Source organism: Petromyzon marinus, chromosome 48, assembly GCF_048934315.1.
Source record: "Petromyzon marinus isolate PM22_M1 ecotype Great Lakes invasive population chromosome 48, UKy_Petmar_22M1.pri1.0, whole genome shotgun sequence".
In the NCBI taxonomy this organism is placed as follows: Eukaryota; Metazoa; Chordata; class Hyperoartia; order Petromyzontiformes; family Petromyzontidae; genus Petromyzon; species Petromyzon marinus.
Genome location: NC_133714.1, coordinates 10,412,979 through 10,435,597, shown reverse-complemented (window position 1 = coordinate 10,435,597; position 22,619 = coordinate 10,412,979). Strand labels below are relative to the sequence as shown.

Sequence of the window (22,619 nt, the reverse complement as noted above, 5' to 3'; positions counted from 1 at the left end):
ATGTGGTTTGCAAAGGTGCAATCTGAATCAGAAAATGTGGCAAGCAGCCAAAGTGGAAGATTCCTGTAATATAGGCAGCAACACAAAACAGTGAGCATCCTCCCACCTCCCAGCGCCCCATTGCACAGGGAAGAACGAGAGTGAGAAGGAATTCGTTGTTGGTTGCAGTGAAGGCAGAGTGCGAAAGCAATTTCCTTGTCGATGGATGAATATATATATAAAAATTGTGTGGGGATTTTATGATGCGTTTAATAATGTGGTCACTTTCACGCAGTTAGGTGTGGAGAGTAGCAACATAATTTTGCACAAACAAAACCAACAAAAAACACTCATCCTTGCCATTGCCTTGCAACAGAAAAATATCAAATAAGCCATTGCCAACTTTTTGGCAATGGCTCTTCTGCAGAGAGGGCAAGCAGTCACTGACATTTACCTGGAGATTGCTCATTATACTGATGGGCCCTGAAAAAAAACTGGAATATTTTAAGAAAGTTTAGAAATTAACACCCTTTAATTGACAACTAAATTCGAGACTAAGTCCCTGGAAATTAAATGTTGGAACAGCCTTATTATAATCTATATGGCCCCTCCATTAATGAAAAAGGGCTATTATCTGAAATGCCACCAATTTTTATGTTTCTGTTTAAAGGCAATGTCATTGACAAATGAGTTGAGTTTATTGTTATTTGTGCTAGTGCACCACTGCCAACGCAGTCACCGAAATATTAAATGTTATTATTGAATAGGGTTGCCACCTCTGAGCTATGATAAACCGGGATATATCTTGGGAAGAGAAAGAATATCTCACAAAACTAAAAGAGAGGACAAAAACTGAGACTTCTCATCTCCAAAAAAGATTAAGAGATTTCCCAGGACAGCCACCTCAACAAGAAGATGATACTGGGAAAACCAGCGCACGTGGCAACCGTCCATGTTGGTGAAGCTAAATGGGGAAAACCACGACAGAAACCCCCTCCAGGCACGAATTTGTCCTCTGTGAATGCTCGCATCACAATGCACGCCGCACGGTAGGTGCGGAGGTCTTTAGCTGGGACAGAGCTAGGATGCTAGTGGTGGTGAGGGAAGCTGCTGCAGTAGCCACACGGCTTACTCTGCCAGGCTGAACAGGTGATGAGAACGTTATCCCAAAACTGGAAGCGCCAACATCTTTGTAAAGATCGCTTATTCAAGGCTTACTTGGTTTTTTCTTCTTCAATTATCGCGTGATAATTGCAATGCATGTAAAGGTTTTTTGTCTGTTTTATAACAAAGACAACTAACATACGGCTAAATATTGATTATAATGAGATTCCTTGCAGTTAATTTCTATTTTAACCTGAAGTCTGTGATCGTGGCCTGGTGGCATAGCATTTCCCGCTCGTTGGAAGTTCACAGTTCTAATCCAGTGGCCACCCTGATTAGTACTGCCCGTATTTTAACCACAACATACTTTGCGTTGTCTGCTTCACAGTGGATGTTAAAGTTCCAATTACGTTATTTGCAACAGAAAGGCATTGTGTGCCAGTGTCATGGCCAAAATTTTCCAATTTGAAAACTTACCCACAAATTACTTAATTGGGATGAAATGCCAATCATCGTTCCCTCCTGCTTTCCTGGGGTAAAAAGCATAATAATACATTTTTAAAAGCCTGCTAAGTATATGAAATAATTATAGTAATTTATATTATTTTATGACTCCACTGTTGGATGAAAGCCTCCCCACATCTTTAGGTCATGGAGATTGTTTAACCACGAGTCAGTGTGGGTTGGTGAAGGTGGGTGTTGGGGTGCGGGACCCAGAGCTGGTTTATCACTCGCCACTGATGTTAGCCGTGGTGGCAAATCGAACTCAGGTCGCGGGGTTCATCGTGCAGTGTGCCCCCATGCACACAATGCAATTGGGTGCGTTACATGCGAAGGACGTGCGACATTTGCATAAAGTGTTTTTGTAGTCTTGGGTACATTTTAACATAAGGACACAGTAAAGTACATCCTACAACGTCTCGTTAGAATTTGAAAATGTGTGCCTATCGTACTATTAGAGGTCCCACTTGCAAAAGAACTCCAGGTCCCATGCATCCACAGTAGATGTTTAATTACAAAGGACTCTACAGTGCAGTGTTTACATGACTCTGACTAAAAACTATATTTGCCTCCAATGTGTGTTTTTTACGTGTTAAAATAAAGCACTACGAACACATCTCTACTCGAGTGTCATTCTTTCTCCAGCTGATGCCCTGTTGTGTTGCAAGTGTCTCACTTTGATAGGAAATTTGTTCGCTCAAACTAGGATGAAGCTCAATGGTAAACGTGCAGCCCTGCAATTGACTTTCTCATGCCACTGCTGGAAAAAAGGGCCTCCACTCAGGGAGGTTGTAGAGCCACTCGAAAATATTTGGCCTTTTCTTCCACAAAGGCCAGATGCATGGAAGAGGTGTGAGTACCCACACTTTACCCCACCAGGCGCGACCTCTCAGTCGACTAGCAGTGGCATACCCAGCATTGGGGGGAGATTTAAGAAATGTGCACCGTTGTTTCAACTGCCATGCCAGGAGATCAAACGAGCAGCCTCTGCGTCACAAGTCTAGTCTGCTACCCATTATTCCACAGTAATGTCTAAACATGGGAGGTATTAATAACATTAGCAATTTGAATTGCTGATAAATATCACACACGATAGAATTCCTGCGTTGTACTCGTAATGTGTTCATACGTAGCCATCGTACAACACCCTCTGCTCAGTGGTCTTCAACATTTAATCACTGCCCATTTTCTGGGCTTTAATAATGCACCACAAAATTGCCCAGAGACTGTGGAAATTAAGACACAAATCCACGTGTGATCTGGATCAGTGGGAGGCATGGTGACCTCTAGGCTATCCAGCCAGCAGTGTATTCAGACCAGCTTCTGTATCCAGCAGTGTATCCAGACCGATGTCTCTCTTGCCTGGCTTACATCTCGAACACAGTGGCTGATGTGTGGCGAAGTGGCTCAGAGGTCAGAGCACTGATGGCGCAACTGAGATATGGGTTTGAATCGAAGGTTTAAGCCCCTCATGATTAAACCAGTTTCCCAAAAACATAGAAAAATAAAATAATTTAAATTTGGGGTTTTCGTTTAGTTTTGCCAAATTCCAACTCTATGAATTGAAAAATATTGGCTTGACTTTGTCACCCAATAATCTCATAGCAGACAGTATGGAAGAGTGTCACCCTTCACTGTGTATAGAAATTTTGTTTTTAAATACCAGTTGAAGGCTTTTCTGGATAACTCCTGTGGAAAATCTCTTGCTTAATCCAACATAGGTCCAAATTAACTCTCAGTAGATTACTTTCTATAATTGGACAGCAAGAGATGGGGGGAGATGGGTGACGGCATTTGGCACTGCTTACCCTTGACATTTTCACGTGCAATTTTCTTGAAATACTGTGCGTTTTCTTTTGTCTCGTCTGGGACTGTTTTTGTTTTGCTGCCTTGCCCAAGATTGCATTTTGTGTTTCAAAATCGGCAGGAATTGATGCACTTATGCAATTTGTACTTGTAGATTTTATTTATTTGTATTTACATTTAGTAACTTGCTTAGATTTCCTTAACTTTGCAATCATATTAGCTTTTGTGTTGTTGTAACTTTCTGACCTGCCCCTACTGGGCATCTTTGAAAAAGAGCTTCATAGCTCATCGGATTCTTCCGGTCTCAATAATCATTCCGTTTGGGATCCTTAAAAAGTATTTTGAAAAATTATGACTCGCCTTAAACTCTGAATGGAATGCTCTGAGCATGTCGCAGCTCACTTCACACTATTCCCACGTGTGGTCTGCCCGGTATTATTTTGGTTTTATTTGTTGCCAACTTTAAACAATCCCACTGCCTGGCTTTGTAGAGGCACCTCTACACTCCAGGGAAGTAATCTCTGAATTATTGCACTAAATAGCGCTGCTTCCTCTGACCTTGTGTGGAGCACATCGTTTGATAAGTGATGTTGCTGCTTCACTTTTAGACGCCTGCAGAGGCAAGACTTTTTGAAATGCAGCTATTTATTTCTGTCTCGTTTAAAATTTCCATATTGTTGCATGCTATCCAAATCCTGAGGACTACTTTAATACGCTCATCCTAGCCTGCTTCACACGCTGATATTTTCATTTTCCCAGCTATATTATATAGCCCATTAAATACAGCTGATGCTTGAGGTTTTTTGTGTGATTTACTCTCCTGCCTCCCTTAATACCACTGTCTAGTGATTGAATGGCAGCTTCTTATCAGATATTTTTTGCTCATTCAAATGGGCTTGCAGTTTGGTGAATTCTAACGTTGCTAGATCATCAGTAACTGTACTGTAATTATGTCGCAGTGAAGGTGAACTCTTGTGCAGTGCGTTGCAATCTGCATCATTAAAATGTCCATTCCCCGAGTACACCTTGCTATTGGATGATATGGTGCTCATCTCATAATCTTGGTTCTTTCGGTAAAGTCACGTAGAAGGGAAACAATAAAATAATAAAAATATGAAACAATAAAATTCGCACGACGTTTCGACTGCAACACAAGCAATCATCATCATCATCAGGTGTGCAAACCGCATCTTGTCTGGCACTGTGACATTTTTATCTGCGTGTAACATTTTAAACCAGTTTCCTATTGTAGAATAGAAAATAAAGTCCATCGGCAAAAGTGTCACCGAGCCTCGAGACTGACACAGAAGATGTCCTGAGTATGGAGTGTTTGGCCACTTTCACCAGCGAATGGAGAACTCAGAGAAAGCTCAGCTCTGTTGTTTACAGGAGTAGGCAGGAATACATTGATGACAAAACATATTTTCAAATGGAATAAGTATGCCAATGAAGAAAGAGCAAGCAAGCTGAAACGTAACTTTCTATTTTGCAATTACTATATTGTAATCGCAGTAGATAATGAATAGCAATTACATATTCATATCTTACAACCCTTTGTCAGTCCGCTGCTTTGTGAAGGAGGCTTTAACACGCCATCGGGGTTGTTGACCGTACTTCACCACACTGGTCACTGTATTCCAGGATGAATTTAGTATTTAAACTATCTCACGTGTCAAGTTGTCGCTTTACTAAACCTATAACTAAGTGTATGTTCTCTAACACAAAGATAAATTATGAATCATAATATTAGCTGCAAAAGCCGAGGTGTTAAATCAAATAACAAGTAAAAAAATAATAACAGGTTTTTACTGTCACTGAGAGGAAATAATGGATCTTGACATTTGTACAACTGATCTTCTATTATACAGGTTTTTTTTGGGTTAGATCGCGTAAATATATAAATGTGTTGTTAAACTCGCAGATGGCCAGTCGGCCAGAATGCCACTATCGTCCTTTCATCACAGTCATAGATTAAACACATTGTTGGCATTAAATAACCTCTTTTTTAATAATCTCATGCTACTGCAGCAAAGCCAACTAACAGTCTATTGGACACACGTAAAAAAAAACAAGAACACATTGAGACTTAACTACATTGGTTTGGCAGGCAACTAGAACTGAGGGCAAGGATTTACACGTAATATCGTTAAACGGTATCTTTTATATTCTTGGTTCTTTCGGTAAAGTCACGTAGAAGGGAAACAATAAAATAATAAAAATATAAAACAATAAAATTCTCACGACGTTTCGACTGCAACACAAGCAATCATAATCAGGTGTGAAAACCACAACAAGAAAATTTGAAAAAGTGGCGGTTATTTTTAACGTTAGCACCACGGAGAGAGATTTGACAGTTTGTTCAGATGGACGAGTCCATCTATGTTCGGAAAAGAGGAGGGGGGAGACGAAAAATAATGGATGCGGTCTGAAAGCCACCTTAAGCGTGATCAATCAATTAAGACCCGAAATGGTTTATCAAATCCTTCCAATGATTGCTATGCCAGAATCCATCTTCTCGGTTGAAATTGTCTTTAATTAATTTCACATTGAAACACAGCGGAGATGATTACTACTTTGTAACTTTCACAGGTGACGTAATGTCACCTTGCTGAACAAACATTCTCTTTGGTTCTACGTTGACTTTACCGAAAGAACAAAAGTGTATGGATTCCTGCAGTCACGAAAGCTTCGAATCAAGATGTTCTTGCTGAACAAATTATTCTGCAGCAACTGAATTAAGGATGACAGTGTTCTTGTTAATGTTTCAGGATCGTTTGTGATGATGATGATGAAGAATATTGCAAAGATGAAATAGTAAAAATATACATGAGAAAATTGTTACGGAGAAAAGGACCGTTTCAACAGGCTATGCATTCAAATATAATGCAAAAGTATAAACAAATCGAAAATATAAAACGCACTTATCTGGAAACTGGTGCTTTAACTCAAACGTATGCAGCTGATGGAAGACAGGAGAACATAGAGATGTAGCTCTGCGTGTGTATGGGTAGAAAGAGAGCGGTGACATTTCACAATTACAGAACAATTCTATGAACTCCATTGACAATTAATGATCACACAGTATCTGTACAAAAAATGCATGAAATGCAAAGCTTCATCATTAAGTGGCAGCACACGAATAAACAACTATTAATTTGCGTGAATAATCTGGTGATGATGCTTGCACCCCGACAGACAACTCGTAGCAGATTGGCTTTTGCAAAAGTCACCAGCAAAAATGCGAAAATACTGTATAGCCCCACGTTACCACCCAGTGGTGCATGGGGAATCGAGGCAGGGTGCGTAATTACTCTGTTTTATGATCGTGCCTTCCAAGGGCAGAGTTTACTGGTGCTCGGGATTGTGCATCGCTCGTCAGTGCGAACAACTTAGCATCGACAAACCCCGGCGTGTTTACTGCCAACAGACGCGTGGGTAGCAGCGGCTGTTTCCCATGACTTTTGCTCACAAATCTGTGACCACCATGAAATTAGTTTTTGCTGGGAATTTTTTGTTCCCCATTGGATGCTGAAAATTATTTAAAATGGAGATGTGTTGACAGCGCAATCATGACAAAATTGCCTTTTTTTTGTACACGCGAGTTATTTTGTCTGGAAAACGTTGGGATTCATAACCGCGGTGCCCTCTATTCAAATTGCAAACACCTCGGTTTAAAAAAAAAACGTCTTTGACAATAATCCTGTGATGATCCCACCGCAAAGGATATGATTTAAATAATGAAAATGTACAAATTGCAAATTGCCAGCGAGCATGCATCACGAGCGCCATCATTTTTCCAGGCCACGTTTGTGGAAAATTGTGCAGAAACTGTTCATGGGTTAAAAAAAAACACTGTGGCCTAAGTCTTAGCATAAAATCCACACACACTTCTGGGACAACTCTAGTAGATCCTAAGAATTGATACTTGTATTTTATATATTTTTTTATTTTTATTAGTCATGTCACACCAAAGTAAATGTTATCACCAATGCCCCAGTGAGAAATATGGCTTTATTTTCTCACCTCCATTGACAGCCTGATGCCAAAAGTGGAAGCTTCTGCAGTTTGACTCTTAGGGACCAGTCTAAATGAAGGACGACTGTTGCTGACTTTCCACAAAGGAGTACTAATTTGATCAAACCTAGAAAAGATGACGAGATGAAAGAGATTATGGACAATCCATAATTCTGAAATTTTCAAGCTTCAACCTTCCTATTTGAAATTGAGTTTTATTTCATATTTTGTCAATAAATGTTCTTATTTATTCAGGAAGGCATTATTGTGCCTCAAGAGGACAAATACCTTAATGTTTGGCCAATTCCTAAATGAGCATTTTATATGTGGGAGAAATGCGTCGTTGCTCATAAGCATTACCACTCAAAAATATCTAAATATATCATTCAGCAATCCGCTTGGTGTTCTGTCATTTCCTGGCCAAACACGAACATGTCATCTGACACCTTCCATCATTATGGAAGCCCAAATGACCAATAAACTAAAGCAAATTCATCTATTTATTATGTTTATGGAGATACAGAAAATTTGTTTAGAAGTTTTTTCTGCACTGCAATGGCCATTTTATGTAGAGGGAAGTCTCTTGCCAATGACGTCTGGTAAACAAGCAGTATTTGTTTAAAAAAACAGACTTTGATGATGAGGCCCAGAAAGTCAAAGCTGGTAGAGAGTTTGCTGTCCTAAACAAATGGCACCGTTTAATGACAATCTATAAAGTCATAAGGTGTCACAGATCTTGAGCAAAAACAGGAGAGCTCTGTCTCCCTCTGCTGCTGGATGGTTTAACGCTGGCATATCGTGTGGCGGGACGCGTAGAATCGCTCTCTCTCTCTCTGTATCGGTGGCATTGCGGAGGGACTGACGATTAACCAACTTCATCAGTACGGACGTCATCTCCTTGTGAGACGTGCGAATGCCATCTCATTGGTGGAGAAAGGCCTTGAGGCCGGTAAACTAAGCCGAATGGATGTTTACGTGATGATTAAAAAAACGGGATCATTCATTCCATTAACATTTAAAGGTTTTCTCAGATGCTGAACAAACATGACAGAGTTAAACATCACTTATTTATCCGATCGATGTGGCTCTCTCTCTCTTGCCCGTCGCATGCAGGTGGATGCTGAACAGCACGGAGATCGAGTACTCCGAGAGATTCAGTCTGCAGGGTGGTAACCTGGTGATCAGCGATGCAGAGCGCTCACTCCACTCGGGGCAGTACCAGTGCGAGGCGAGCAACGTGGCCGGCTCCGTGCTCAGCAACAAGGCCACACTCCACTTCATCTGTGAGTGTTCGTTAACCCAAGGGGCCAGACAGCTGAAGTACAATTGCCACGGCTCGCGCATCTCTGCAGCTCACACGGCCTCCACTCTTTGAGCTACAATGAGGGAAAAAAGTATTTGATCCCCTGCTGATTTTGTACGTTTGCCCACTGACAAAGAAATGATCAGTCTATAATTTTAATGGCAGGTTTATTTGAACAGTGAGACAGAATAACAACAACAAAATCCAGAAAAACGCATGTCAAAAATGTTATAAATTGATTTGCATTTTAATGAGGGAATTAAGTATTTGACCCCTCTGCAAAAACATGACTTAGTACTTGGTGGCAAAACCCTTGTTGGCAATCACAGAGGTCAGACGTTTCTTGTAGTTGGCCACCAGGTTTGCACACATCTCAGGAGGGATTTTGTCCCACTCCTCTTTGCAGATCTTCTCCAAGTCATTAAGGTTTCGAGGCTGACGATTGGCAACTCGAACCTTCAGCACCCTCCACATAATTGCTATGGGATTAAGGTCTGGGGACTGGCTAGGCCACTCCAGGACCTTAATGTGCTTCTTCTTGAGGCACTCCTTTGTTGCCTTGGCCGTGTGTTTTGGGTCATTGTCATGCTGGAATACCCATCCACGACCCATTTTCAATGCGCTGGCTGAGGGAAGGAGGTTCTCACCCAAGATTTGACGGTACATGGCCCCGTCCATCGTCCCTTTGATGCGGTGAAGTTGTCCTGTCCCCTTAGCAGAAAAACACCCCCAAAGCTTAATGTTTCCACCTCCATGTTTGACGGTGGGGATGGTGTTCTTGGGTCAAAGGCAGCATTCCTCCTCCTCCAAACACGGCGAGTTGAGTTGATGCCAAAGAGCTCCATTTTGGTCTCATCTGACCACAACACTTTCACCCAGTTGTCCTCTGAATAATTCAGATGTTCACTGGCAAACTTCAGATGGGCATGTATATGTGCTTTTTTGAGCAGGGGGACCTTTGGGCGCTACAGGATTTCAGTCCTTCACTGCATAGTGTGTTACCAATTGTTTTCTTGGTGACTATGGTCCCAGCTGCCTTGAGATCATTGACAAGATCCTCCCGTGTAGTTCTGGGCTGATTCCTCACCGTTCTCATGGTCATTGCAACTCCACGAGGTGAGATTTTGCATGGAGCCCCAGGTCGAGGCAGATTGACAGTTCTTTTGTGTTTCTTCCATTTGCGAATAATCGCACCAACTGTTATCACCTCCTCACCAAGCTGCTTGGCAATGGTCTTGTAGCCCATTCCAGCCTTGTGTAGGTCTACAATATTGTCCCTGACATCCTTGGAGAGCTTTTTGGTCTTGACCATGGTGGAGAGTTTGGAATCTGATTGATTGATTGCTTCTGTGGACAGGTGTCTTTTGTACAGGTAACAAGCTGAGATTAGGAGCACTCCCTTTAAGAGTGTGCTCCTAATCTCAGCTCGTTACCTGTATAAAAGACACCTGGGAGCCAGAAATCGTTCTGATTGAGAGGGGGTCAAATACTTATTTCCCTCATTAAAATGCAAATCAATTTATAACATTTTTGACATGCGTTTTTCTGGATTTTTTTGTTGTTATTTTGTCTCTCACTGTTCAAATAAACCTACCATTAAAATTATAGACTGATCATTTCTTTGTCAGTGGACAAACGTACAAAATCAGCAGGGGATCAACTACTTTTTTCCCTCACTGTAAGAGAAAAGGTAAAGGGGCAGCCCCGAGGTTGCTTTGCTCCATGCCATTGCTGGCAGAAGAGAGCTGTATTTTGGCACAATGATCCATGCTGGGCAGAAGTCTTAAAAATTGGGAATACCCACACTTAACCCCACCACACGCAACCTGCCGATCGACTCACTGTGAGGAAAACCCATTGACACTTCTGGCTGAACAGAGGCGGGAGGATTTAAAGGACCTGCACCGTTGTTTTGACCGCCATACCAGGGGAGCAAACAGGCGCCTTCTGGAGTGCAAGTCCAGCGTGTTAACCATTCCACCATGGCAGGATCCATTCCTTTAGCAATCATCAGTGACATTGCTTTCACGAGCAATCTCTTACGCATAGTGCACATTGCATGTGCGTGCGTGGCCAGATGTGGTGATGCATGCTTGAATTTACACCGCTTTAAAGGTGGCCTTGGTGGATTGTTAAAACAGCTTCCTATTACAAAATAGCAGTGACGCCAATGGTTCTCGTATCAGAGCCTGACCGACTGAGCCCTCTCACTCAGCTGCAGGTTTAACAACCACCAGCGGCATTCAACTCTACACCAATTGGTAGTGCGTTCAGCGCTTGTTGTAGAGGTTCATGGTTTGAATCCAGTGGCCACTTCGGTAAATGCTGCCGCATGTATAGGAGCCGTAATAATACTCGGTGCCGTATGCTTCAAAGTGGACGTTAGAGATCCTGTAGTGTCAGTCACATGGGTAGACCATCCTGTGCTGGCGCTACGCTCAAAATTTCCCACGTGTATAAGTATGGGTGGAACGATGCATCGATCCATCGATGAATGGTGATTCTTACAGGCTCACGATGCGTGCATAGAATCCTATTGTTCGTGGTCTCACAATGCCACAATCCATCTACCGCCTGCAAATGAGCTGATCTCATCACTCCATCTCCACAGTGGTCGTCCTCTTGGGATTGTGTTCTCCCAGTTCTCTGCCGCTGTATCAACTGGCAGACAATAGGCCATCATCTCAGCCATGGGCCATAAGCTCTATGGGGATCTGTCCTGCCAAAGCCCAACTTACATTTCTTAAGAGTGAATGTGATGTCCTTAATTTTGAATTCACGGATGAGTATCTTTAGGGAACACCGTGCAGCATTCTACTAACAGCATGCCGATGAAGCGTAGCTCTTGCAATGTCTCTGCAAGTGGCCTGGTGTGATGTCCAACAATGGGGAGCGCTGCAGTGATCAATGCGAGATGGCATCAAGAACGCGGCCAATCTAATAAAGTGAACTCAACAACAATGGGGGTTAGGGTGCAGTTTTTTCGAGGAGCATACGGGCCAATTTAACCAGCCACTCAGTCAATCAAATTGCTTATTTATAACCCGGAGAGAGAGAGAGAGAGAAACGATGGAGACAGCACATTGCATTTGTCCGACGAGACCCGGGGAAACGGGCGTGCAAGATGGATGAGGCCGGCGCAGCGAGTGTGGCGGTGGACAGTCCTTTTGTGACATTTCCATTTCCAAGTGGAAAAACGAATTTATAGAAATCAGGTGACTTAGCATTTGTGATAAATGCAATTATTATTGAATATAAATGTTTTGCCCTTTGTCAATCCATGACTGCATGAAGGCCATCCCGCACTGTCAAGGACAAACACAAACACGAGGATCCATCCATAACCCCCACACACCCTCCCCCTATGTCAAACCTACAAAGAGGAGCTTGCTGCATTCAGTGGGACACACTGTGCAGGGTTTGACGCTTGTGCACTCGCTAGAGATTGCCGCCGTGGATGGCTGTCGTGCAGAGGAGGACATGTCGGTCACGTTTCCTGGACGTCGTATTGCAAGAGAATGGGCAGGTTCCACTTTGCCGCTTTGGAGAGAAGCAGGGTGCGCCACGGTGGCTTGCGTGTTCCATGCGTTCATGTGTTGCAGCCACACCTGCGGCCCGCATGCTAATCGCGCAATGCAAGTGTGCCTGGGGACACAATTGTGGCCACTGCATCGCACGTCTATGCTACTGGGACATTGCCTGGAGGTGACCTTGCGGGAGTGAGTCAAGCCCTGCAGCCGCTGCTTTTGCGCCGCACGGCACCGGCGCCCCGCTTCATCTCGTTCCCGGCCAGCGCCGAAAAAAAGACAACAAACGACTCTGAGATCCGTTTTCTCTCTGTTGCATCGCGAGGACCACTGGGGCGATGATGGCTGGCTCGCGTGCGGCCTAACGAGGGCGTCCACTCGGCCTGTGCGCTCCTGGGTGTGCCATGCAGGGACGATGGTCACCAGGGTCTATACGAAAACCTGTGATGCCCACGTCCACACGCGCCCTCTTCTCTACGTGGCGCCGACGTGGCTGGCAGACAGTAGCTCCGCACCGGCGGATGTCTGTTGGGAGATGCTGTAATCTTCATCTGCTGCAACCATGGCTGCTGGCTGCTAATTTGCAGCCCACCACATAGTCGGAGGAAAGTTACATTTGCAGACGCTGTCCCGCGGCACCACGCGGAGGGCTATTAGCTTCCTGGAAGAGCGCTGTCCCTGCCCGCATTACTTGGATGCCAGCCAGCAGTGCGCTTCAGAGAAGACGCCCTTGGTTTGTTACCACACGCTGCGAGCTCCGAAATATTACCACTGATGCCAGCGTCAACAACAACAACAACGACGACGTTGCCGAGGCTCGATGCGACGATGCCGTTTGGCGGGAGCCGATGCCACGCACCATGGTCGCGGCTCACTTGTTCCGATTGCACAGGTCCACAGCGTGGAGGATCTCGTGTGCGTGTGTGAAGCTGCATTAAATCGCCTTGGGTTGTTGACTGTGTGAGAAAGCTGACATGTGTGACGATCTTAATAAGGGTGTGCACCCTCGTGTGCAGTGTGCCACATTCTGCACCCGTCCGCAGCAAATGCACATCGGAATGTAGCATTTACACCATCATTTACATCATCATTTAGACCATCGTACAGAATATGGAGCTTGCACAGAATGTCAGGGGACGTGTGGATGAAACGGTCCACACGGCTGGAAATTCGAGGAGATTCTTAGCCAAAAACCATCAAGGTGTCCGTATGCTTATTACGTTAAGGTCAGCGCAACGGAGAACGCGGTTTGAGTCAATTTGTGTACAACAGCCTTTTAATATGGAACCGAAAACTGATTTGAGGAAGATGTATGACCTGCATATGAGATGAGGTCAAAATGTCATGGGCAGTAAATAGTTGGGTTCTTGATTAAAATCCCTCAACGTCACGGTGGCCGGGTGGCTCGGAGCCACGGTGTCCGTGCAGAGCTGCAGGAGAATAAACGATGCTCTGTGTATCTCACGGGGTTTATTTAAACTTCCGGTTAAATTCAGTTTCATTTATTTGGTATAGCCCTGTGAGCCATGCGGCTCTTGACTCGGGTGCAACCGCAACAAACAAAAACATGAACAAAGAACATGTTAAGGTGACTACGCGCAACAGAAGAATCCAGGAAAAAAAACAGCAAAGTCTTCCAGAAAAAAATAAAGGATACATACCTATGTGCATGCACAAACGCCATACCAAATATGGTTTATCGCGATCTAACCCAAAAACCTATATTATGGATGATATTGGTGGCGAAAGCCTACGTGTTAAACATAAATATGGTTTAGCTCTTTTATTTTTTTGCCTCGCCCAGTTGTGAGCATTGATCATCCGGTATAAACGGCACGAAGTGAACCTCTCATCTGAAGCGGTGAAGAGTCTCCTGGCCCTGCAACGTAGATCCTTGGAGGATGGTACAATGAAGTCCACCTTACGCTTTGCCTTTGTGGCTCGATTTTGTGTCGGGAATTTTTAAACGCATGAATTATAGGTTTGACGATTCATTAATATTCATTATTGAATCTGACGTCGTGTTTAATGCGTTGAGTGTATAATAATTTTAGTTTGTCGATGTATGCAAATCGTACACAGAGTGAACGATGATGCTATTACATTCAGGGTGCCGGGTCTAACAAAACAGTGCAAACAAGACATAAGAAAATGAGAACGGCTACGAATGACATGGTTAAACATTTTATGGAAAGGATTACATTTATTTAATCGAATCGTGGCCCTGAATCAGGAGAAATAATTTAGTCACTGGGGTTGGGGAATTATTATACCATGGGTACCATAAATATATGTATATTGAACTGCTTTCGCACCATACGTAGCCCACCAAGTGGAGGTGCGAACATGAGTATCATTGGTGCAGTCAGTGTAAGAGAAATGCCAGGAACACGCATGGTAAATAATACGAATAAGAATTTACAGAAAATGTATAGACACTGCTGAATGAAGGCCTCCCCACACTGTGTTGGCCATGGGCTATTTCCATCATATTTCACCACACTGGTCAGTACAGGTTAGTGACAACGGGGGGGGAGAGGGTGGGTTTGATTCACTACTTCCTTGTATCCACATTGACAATCAGGAACGACAACAATGAAGCCCCTGATGGGTTTTCCCATGCAGGAATGACTGTGTCGTTGTTATTCCAAGTGCTACCATTTATTGGCCAAAATTAATTTCTCATTTGTTGCATGTAAGATGACATCCTTAATTCATACCCCACGAGAAGCTGCCTGAGTTTATCAATTCATTTTAATTGCTGTATGTTTTCATTGTAATTAATTGAGTCGATAAATATTGCTGGCACTTTTGACTGCTCCTTTTCCGGTGTTTAGTGAGATGTAGCACCTGACTGGCATGCCGAATTTCCCTACGTTACGAGCTAGTTAATGTATCGCCAGCAGTAGGGTGAAGTGTGAGTAACCCGTTTATGTCTCGGCCCACGTGGCCCATATGGCCTGTGCGTAGAAGGCCACGTTCCTGCAGTGCTGTGAGGACTCGGCAGTGGTCACTGGGTCTGGATTGGGGAATTATGGAAGCGCCAATTAAGCTGTATCCAAAGTTAAAGGGTCAGTTAAAGATACATTTAACATTGTTTTGATTTATAAATAAATACACATCGTAAGAAGTGCATTTCAAAGTTGAAAAAAATCTGAGTGCCTGACAGAAGTAGTTGTCTAATTTATTTATTTAGAGTTGAGGCAGAATGGAAGTGCGGGCGTTTGGTCTCACTGCCCTGATGAGAAGCACAGTTTGGCTGATTCAAACCACTCTCACAGAGTGCTTTTGGCCAATTGCAAGCTATGTTTCCATTGCATTTTCATAGGGACAGCCCACTGCCCTCAATGTTTGACCCCACGAGCCGCCACGGCATCTTAGGTCCCTTCAGGGACCTTTTTCTTAATTTCCACTCAAGTCCCATGGACATCAGCTGCGCTGCATTTGCAAACCTCTAAATTAAACAGACACCATCTGGAGAGCTTTCTACTGCATTCTCATAGCATGTCTCTGTATATATAACTGTGATAAACAATTAAACTGTAAGATCACACATTTATCAACATCACTGCCAGTGGGCATTGTCTAAAACGCATGGGTATTGTTCGACCATACCTCACCACGCTAGTCACTGCAAGTTGGTGAGGTGTGGCTGGGAATTGAACTCAGGCGTTCAGGTTCATAGTGCAGTGTTGTGATCGCTGTGCTACTTTTCTCCCATATAAACAGATATCAACACGTACAAATACATCTCCCGAATAACGTTTCCATTTACACAAGCGCTTGAATCTCGCGAGTGTTCTACAATAATCAATGTGTGTTACCTGCCGTGGCTAATGTTATCCCTTCTTCTAATGTGTACTGGCCAAGACCATTTAATACTTATAACTACCATAGCTTATAATTATAACGACATACTTTCGAGTTATAACTACAATCAACATGCGATGCATTCAGTTCAGGAATAGTGCATTGCACCGTTTGTGTTTTCTTTATCATCGGCAGCAGTCAATGCGAGCAGGTGACCACTTATCGTGCAATGCTGTAAATTAAAATGTCACCCGTGACCCCACCTGGGTCTGGAAGATTTAGAGGGAGGTATAGAAGATGAAGACCTCTTTATTAGGAAACCCAACTCCCAGTATGAATCTCACGCCTGGCAGTAGACACGAAGAGACCTGAGATATGACGCGATCGTTTATGAACTTGAAAGCTAATAAAACCGTCTTAGCAATGCATCTGGTCTGGCTCCAGTCATTCCTTATTCTGCCACGCCAGATACGTTTTGCTGGTCGACGGACTTTGAGCGTCAGCTTGAATGAGTCTGCCATTACGCGAGATGAAAAACATTATTGAACGCAGCGCTTTACTCTTTTGGCCGTTTCATTTCAGAAAGTGCTGTTTCCTGTTTCAGTCGTCTCCACCAATAGGCCAACACTTGCAAAATGACAATGCATCGTGCCGTCGACGCCACATTATTAGATTTCTGAGCGCTGTATAAGACAGCTGTCAAAATGTATGCCCATGTTATAGACGAAATGCCATTCAAGCCTTTTCTTCCAAGAACCAGAGGAACAATGATGCACTAATCCATCGCGCTTTGTGGCATTTCTGCGCTGGAGCTCGTTTCGCTAATGTCACGGTCGTTTCCAGGTTCGTCCATGCTCTTATATATATTTAACAAAGGTGAAGCACTTAAATTCTGCACAGTTATTTTATTGTGAAAATCCCATTAAATCAAGCTATAGAAAATGCAGGCAATCTAACATAGGCCATTGCAAAATGCTCTCTAATATGCACAATTATGGGTTCAAATTGAAACAATGATGACAAATTTCTGCATTTCAAACTTACCCATGGGCAGACTATATGGCAAAGCAGATTACATTTTATCTATAGCATGAGTTGCTTTTAGGGAACAACATTAGCTTCTCGGTGTTTTATTTAACACACACACAGAAAGTGTAGCTAACGCTGCCCTGCAGAGGTTTTTAAGTACATGACACACAAGCAGAATTTAGTATTTGCATTATACTTGTGCAATTGAGTGTGTGCTTGTGCATCTGTGTGTCTGTCCAGAGCTTTATAACCCAAACCTACAAAACATGAAAATTACTGGAATTGTGCTTCAGAATTTTTCATATCTGGCCAGGTAATTATTTGGTAAAATTATTGAGCACATATATGTGCTCAGGTTTATACGTTTAAATACCAATCAGTGGTCATTAAAATGAGGACCAATATTCTGGAAAGTCAAAGGTGGTGGTTCTCTAGAGATTATTGCCTTTGCTGTAGTAAAGTGGAATTTCCACCACTGGCTCAAAATAACCAATGTCGGTTAGCACAACCCCATGCTCTCTTGAGCAGGATACGCTTTGACTTTTGACTTGTTTCTTTTCACCCGAGGCTGTCTCTGTTATGTGGTAAAGTGTCATCTGATTCAGCCCTGTCTGGTGATCTGCTTTCGACAAAACAATAACAGCGTTTTAAGTTTTAATAGAAACCTGTTATGCATCTGACACATACTACTGCCCATAGTTGCTCAAATAATTTCTCTGTAGGGAAAGGCCCACTGTTATCCAGGTATGATATGATAAATGCACCACTATTACATTGTGATGTCTTCTTCTTGGCGTTTCCCCCACTCGAGTGGGGTCTGCCTTCCTGCTCCTTTTTCTCCACTCATTCCAGTCCTGGACCATCATCTCCACATCCACTCCACAGTCCATGATATCCTGGTCTCACCACTTCTAGGCACCCTCTCTAGGCGGCCTCTCAGTCTCTGCCATGGTGATGTCATGTTCACCACATTTCTTCCAATGTGGTTCTCCTGCCTTCTAACGGCATGCCCCCCTAGCCATCCAAGTGAACTTTCCTTCAGCTTGTCTGAGAAAGTAACTTCCACTCTCGCCTTCTTCCTTGTCTCGTTATATCTAACCTAGTCAAGTCTTGTGAACTCTGAGATACATCTTGTCATACTGTTTGGTTCTTTCGGTAAAGTCACGTAGGTATAAAATAAAATAAATCACGACGTTTTGGGCGCAACACAAGTATCCGTCATCAGGTAGGAAAGCACGGTCTGCTGCTGAGGCAGACTGTTTTAAAAAGGAGTGGCTGGGTCGAGTGATGTTCACGTGAGAAATTAGCATGTACCTGGGTGCTTATCTCTCACATTAATATAGCCACTTCCGTACGCAGTTACATGCTAATTTCTCACATTAAAATCACTAGACCCAGCCACTCCTTTATGACCCTTGGGCTACACCCATTTCAAACCTTTTTAAAACAGTCTGCCTCAGCAGCAGACCATGCTTTCCCACCTGATGACGGACACTTGTGTTGCGACCGAAACGTCGTGATTTATTTTATTTTATACCTACGTGACTTTACTGAAAGAACCAAAGAGTATGGATTCTTGCAGTCACGAAAGCTTCAAATCAAGACATCTTGTCATCTACATTTATGTGTTGCACAACATCTGCTGGGGTGTCGCTAAGTAGTGCCCTGGTTTGCTCCCACATGCAAGACGCTCGTTAAGGAATTGGCTAAACTCCCCCGGTGCCAATGCCTGTGCCAAGGGCACTCTTAGGTATATATTCTGACTTCTATTAGTCAACCCGTGTAGAGACGTAGGCTACCCTAACAGGAGCTTTCTCAATCATCTCAATTCATAACTGTATTCACGAAAAAATATTAAATGTAAAATATGTACAGCGAAGACTAATTCTATGGTGTTTACGATCACGCTAATTGCAGGATTATTTTAATGTAAAATGTGAATATGTCCAATTTAGATAACATTTCTGTAATGTATCGTGCACTTTTTTTGCTCGTGACTCCTTGGATATGTACATTTGGTCGCAGATTTGCCACCTGGAGTTTCATTGGTAACACAAAACAAGGGTTTTTTGTGTCCCCATGCAGAGATTCAAATGACTTGCATAACAAGCTTAGCAGCATGCCTGCTACCTGGGTCCTCCCCACTGTCATTGAAACAAAAAAAACAATTTGTGTGGCAGGGCTGCTGCAAAAGTTAAACTGTAGTCATTACAAAGGAATTTCTATTCTAAACAATGCTTGTTTCCTGCATTTGAAGAAATGTAATGGGATTTTAAACTGTGCTTTTGGGGAAATGTTTTTGTGTAAAAAATGTATACGGAGGCTCCCAGTGAATTGGGATGGCCCAATGAAGCCATTTGTGTTTAATGAATCACCAAGTTGCATTATGTTAACCAAGCAAAAAACAGCATTTGGCATTCTGGAGTTGGTGATTATCTTGTATTAGGAAGAACCTATAGTTAATGAGCCCAGATATTTGACTTGTTCGTACCACCGAAGGTGGCGGGCACAACTTCAATGGTCCCAATTTTTTTTATGCGGCCAATAACGGTGACTGATGTGATGACTATTTAACATGAGCGGGTTATCAAATAGTTCACTCTGATTAGATGGTACCAATGTCTGCTCCAGCCCATTGAGGACGACTGTTTGAGGTTGCTTTGCGGTCACGGCGCCGAGTCGGCACTGCTGGGTTCGAGTAAAGCAGGGGTGCGGAACGTCCGGCCCGCGGGCCGTATAAGGCCCGCGAAATAATTTGGCGTGGCCCTGCCAAGGCAACCGCAGGCGGGACTCGAAATTCAATAAATCTAGGAGCAAACCTGGAAAAGCAGTTGCGAGTAGCAACATCATCAATGCCAGCTAACATCATCACACGCCTCACCAAAGAGAAGCAGTTCCAGCCCATCGCATTAAGGGTGAGTTAATTAAATGTTTGACCAAATATATATACAAGCAAATTTTTAAGTTGATAATTTTGTATGGCCCGCGAATGATGTTATAAATATACAAATGGCCCTTGGCAGAAAGAAGGTTCCCCGCCCCTAGAGTAAAGGCTTCAGCCATCTGTGATTAAACCACGTTCCTATCTGTAGCGAGTTGGTGGTCTCATCCTGGTCACCAAAGACTGTGAGACATGCGTCAAAATGTGTTTTTTTGTTTGCTTAATCTAACATAATTCCAACTCGGAGATTTTATCTTCTTACTTTTATTGACATGCAATAAACCACCTTTGCAAGACATTAAAAGGTGTGACCCTGGTGTGCATCGAGGCCTTGTGAAGTGACTGCAGCAAGGGTTCTGTGACGTTGTCCTTACAGGGCTGTGCTTTGACACAGGTTGATGCACTCCTAGCTGCATGGTGTCATTTGGAATGTCTTCACCTCGTGACATGGCACTGATATCACAATTGAAATACAATTGTGGGGAAATGTATTCCATAAGAGACAGTTTGGTGCAATATTCATTTCATTAATTTACTTTGCTGACCAAATGGCCCCGTGAGAGAGCACTCTACTCACAATCAGAACGTTGTTGGGAGTTTATATCCCAACCCAGGATTAAACGAGCCCATCTTCTTTCCGGGGTTTACAAAGTGGGAAGTCAAATCACTTCTTGGGACGTCGACATCACGCTGATGGTAGACTGGCCCCCACAGCGGAAAAGTGAAGGTTCAACCACTCAATCAGGGTCTCCAAAGAAAAGAGTGCTGCTCTACACCTGCTTGAGAATGGAAACATTTAAACTTTTGAAAATGTTTTGTAATGCTTCTGTGGTCATAAAAATGAGTACTACTTTGTGAGAATACAATATTGGTTATTCTATGGATAGACTGGTCCTTACCATAGGATCGTGAAACTCCCACCAGTGACTGAGGGCACAAATTACGATGAGTGCCACTCATTCCGGCATGGGAACATTCACCTCTCGGGAGAATATTTAGATAATCCCTCTTCATTTCAAAGGAGACCAACATCATCTCTCCACTCTTTCGGTTTTGAAAGTGGAGTATAGCTGACGTTTCTGACACAAAAACACATGCCAGGATCTTTTGCAGCATATTTAGAGCAGAGCATGGCCTTTGGTGAAAAGCCCCACAGCTTTTATAGAAATTGAACCATTGACCCAGTGGAAACTAGCTGAGTGGCAACTGAGTTCATCGCCAGACCCAGCAACTGCCTCTGACTGCAAGAGCTACCTCATGCATTGATCAGTACAAGAATGACAGTGAAAATTGCTCTTGGGACAGAGCGAAGCACGTCATTATTAAGAGCCCAAATAGGTGTTTTATTGATTGAGTTTCAGAGTCCATCATGACAAGGTGTATTATTGCAAAAAAGGTGATTAAACTACTATTTGATTTATTTGCTCCAAAGCTCTCCAGCAAAGAAGAGTTGTTTAGATCTTAAAGAAGCGTGTTCTCTTGCATGTTAGTACTTGCATGTTAGTTCTGTAGTAATTGTTGCCACCTTATTACAACTTCCTCCTAAATAACAGGCATTTGATCGAGGGTTGCCCCCTCACACATGTGTCCTTCCGCAAGGTGCTGCAGTTTCCTCCCACATGCATATAAACACTTATTTACTGAAATCATCTTAACATAGAAACATACAATGTAACCGGACTTTCCTGAAATATATTCCTTGGACTCAATGTGGCTTCCTGGGTAACTGATTAATTCTTATTATAATCTACCAGTGTCAGAACAACTGCTGCAACCTTAATTCTCACCTATACACATGCTTGTTCATTTCCTCTGAGTTTCCACAACTGAAAGTAAAATACATTATTCCTCTTCTCCATTTTCCCATTAACTGCAACCGAATGTACATATTTGAAGTAAGCAACACAAATTAGTGGCATGTAATAGCACTGCAATACGCTTCTGCAGTGGGAAATGCCAGCTGGAGGTGAGAAAAAATGGCAGAAGTTGCTCTACACATTTCGGACAGAGACCAAACACGAGTATTATCTATCCTTCGTCAGGAGCAGAGACCCTCTTGAAAAACACTTGGAGAGGGTCTCAGCTGCAGTCGAAATCCCATATCATTATGGAAGAGGCCACTCAAACACTGTTGATATCCCACAAAGCTGTAACACATTTGATCTCCCCAATCATAAAAGTTATTCCTGCACAGTAGCCTTGATTTCTCCCAACCAGAGTTCCAACTCCCAGCATTCCATCTGAGAGTCGGTGCCCTGCCAACGTGCCAATACTGAGTGCAATTCCTTTTTGTTTTGATCACAAGACGTCGGTGTGTTGTTGTTGTTGTTTTTTTAAAGCAAATGTCCTAACAAGTGCGCATTAGGTGGGTCGGAGAGAATGGTTGGAGAGCGGTCAGGAGACCAGGCTCACCGCGGCCTGCATTGTATCCAATTGTAAAATAACTAAATGATGTGCGCCTCCGCTTCCCCAGGGCTGCCAGACATTTCTGATGAGTGATGGAGAATTACAACTTTGTGGACAGCCCTGGCAAATTTGTGTCGTTTTATTATTTTGTGACATTTTAGCACCGTGGTCGACACGAAAATTGGCATGAAATCCCCAC

At 43.2% G+C, this 22,619-nt stretch overlaps 1 protein-coding gene across 7 annotated transcripts in view; it reads left to right on the top strand.

Moving 5' to 3' along the window:
- The window catches only part of LOC116952791 (contactin-2-like), a 353,699-nt gene that overhangs the window by 195,945 nt on the left and 135,135 nt on the right, over positions 1 to 22,619 (top strand). For all 7 annotated transcript variants that reach the window (XM_032972435.2, XM_076074531.1, XM_076074532.1 and 4 more), the window contains exon 5: positions 8,518 to 8,687. In XM_032972435.2, coding sequence (XP_032828326.2) covers positions 8,518 to 8,687 — 170 coding nt within the window. The remainder of the gene's footprint in view (positions 1 to 8,517; positions 8,688 to 22,619) is intronic.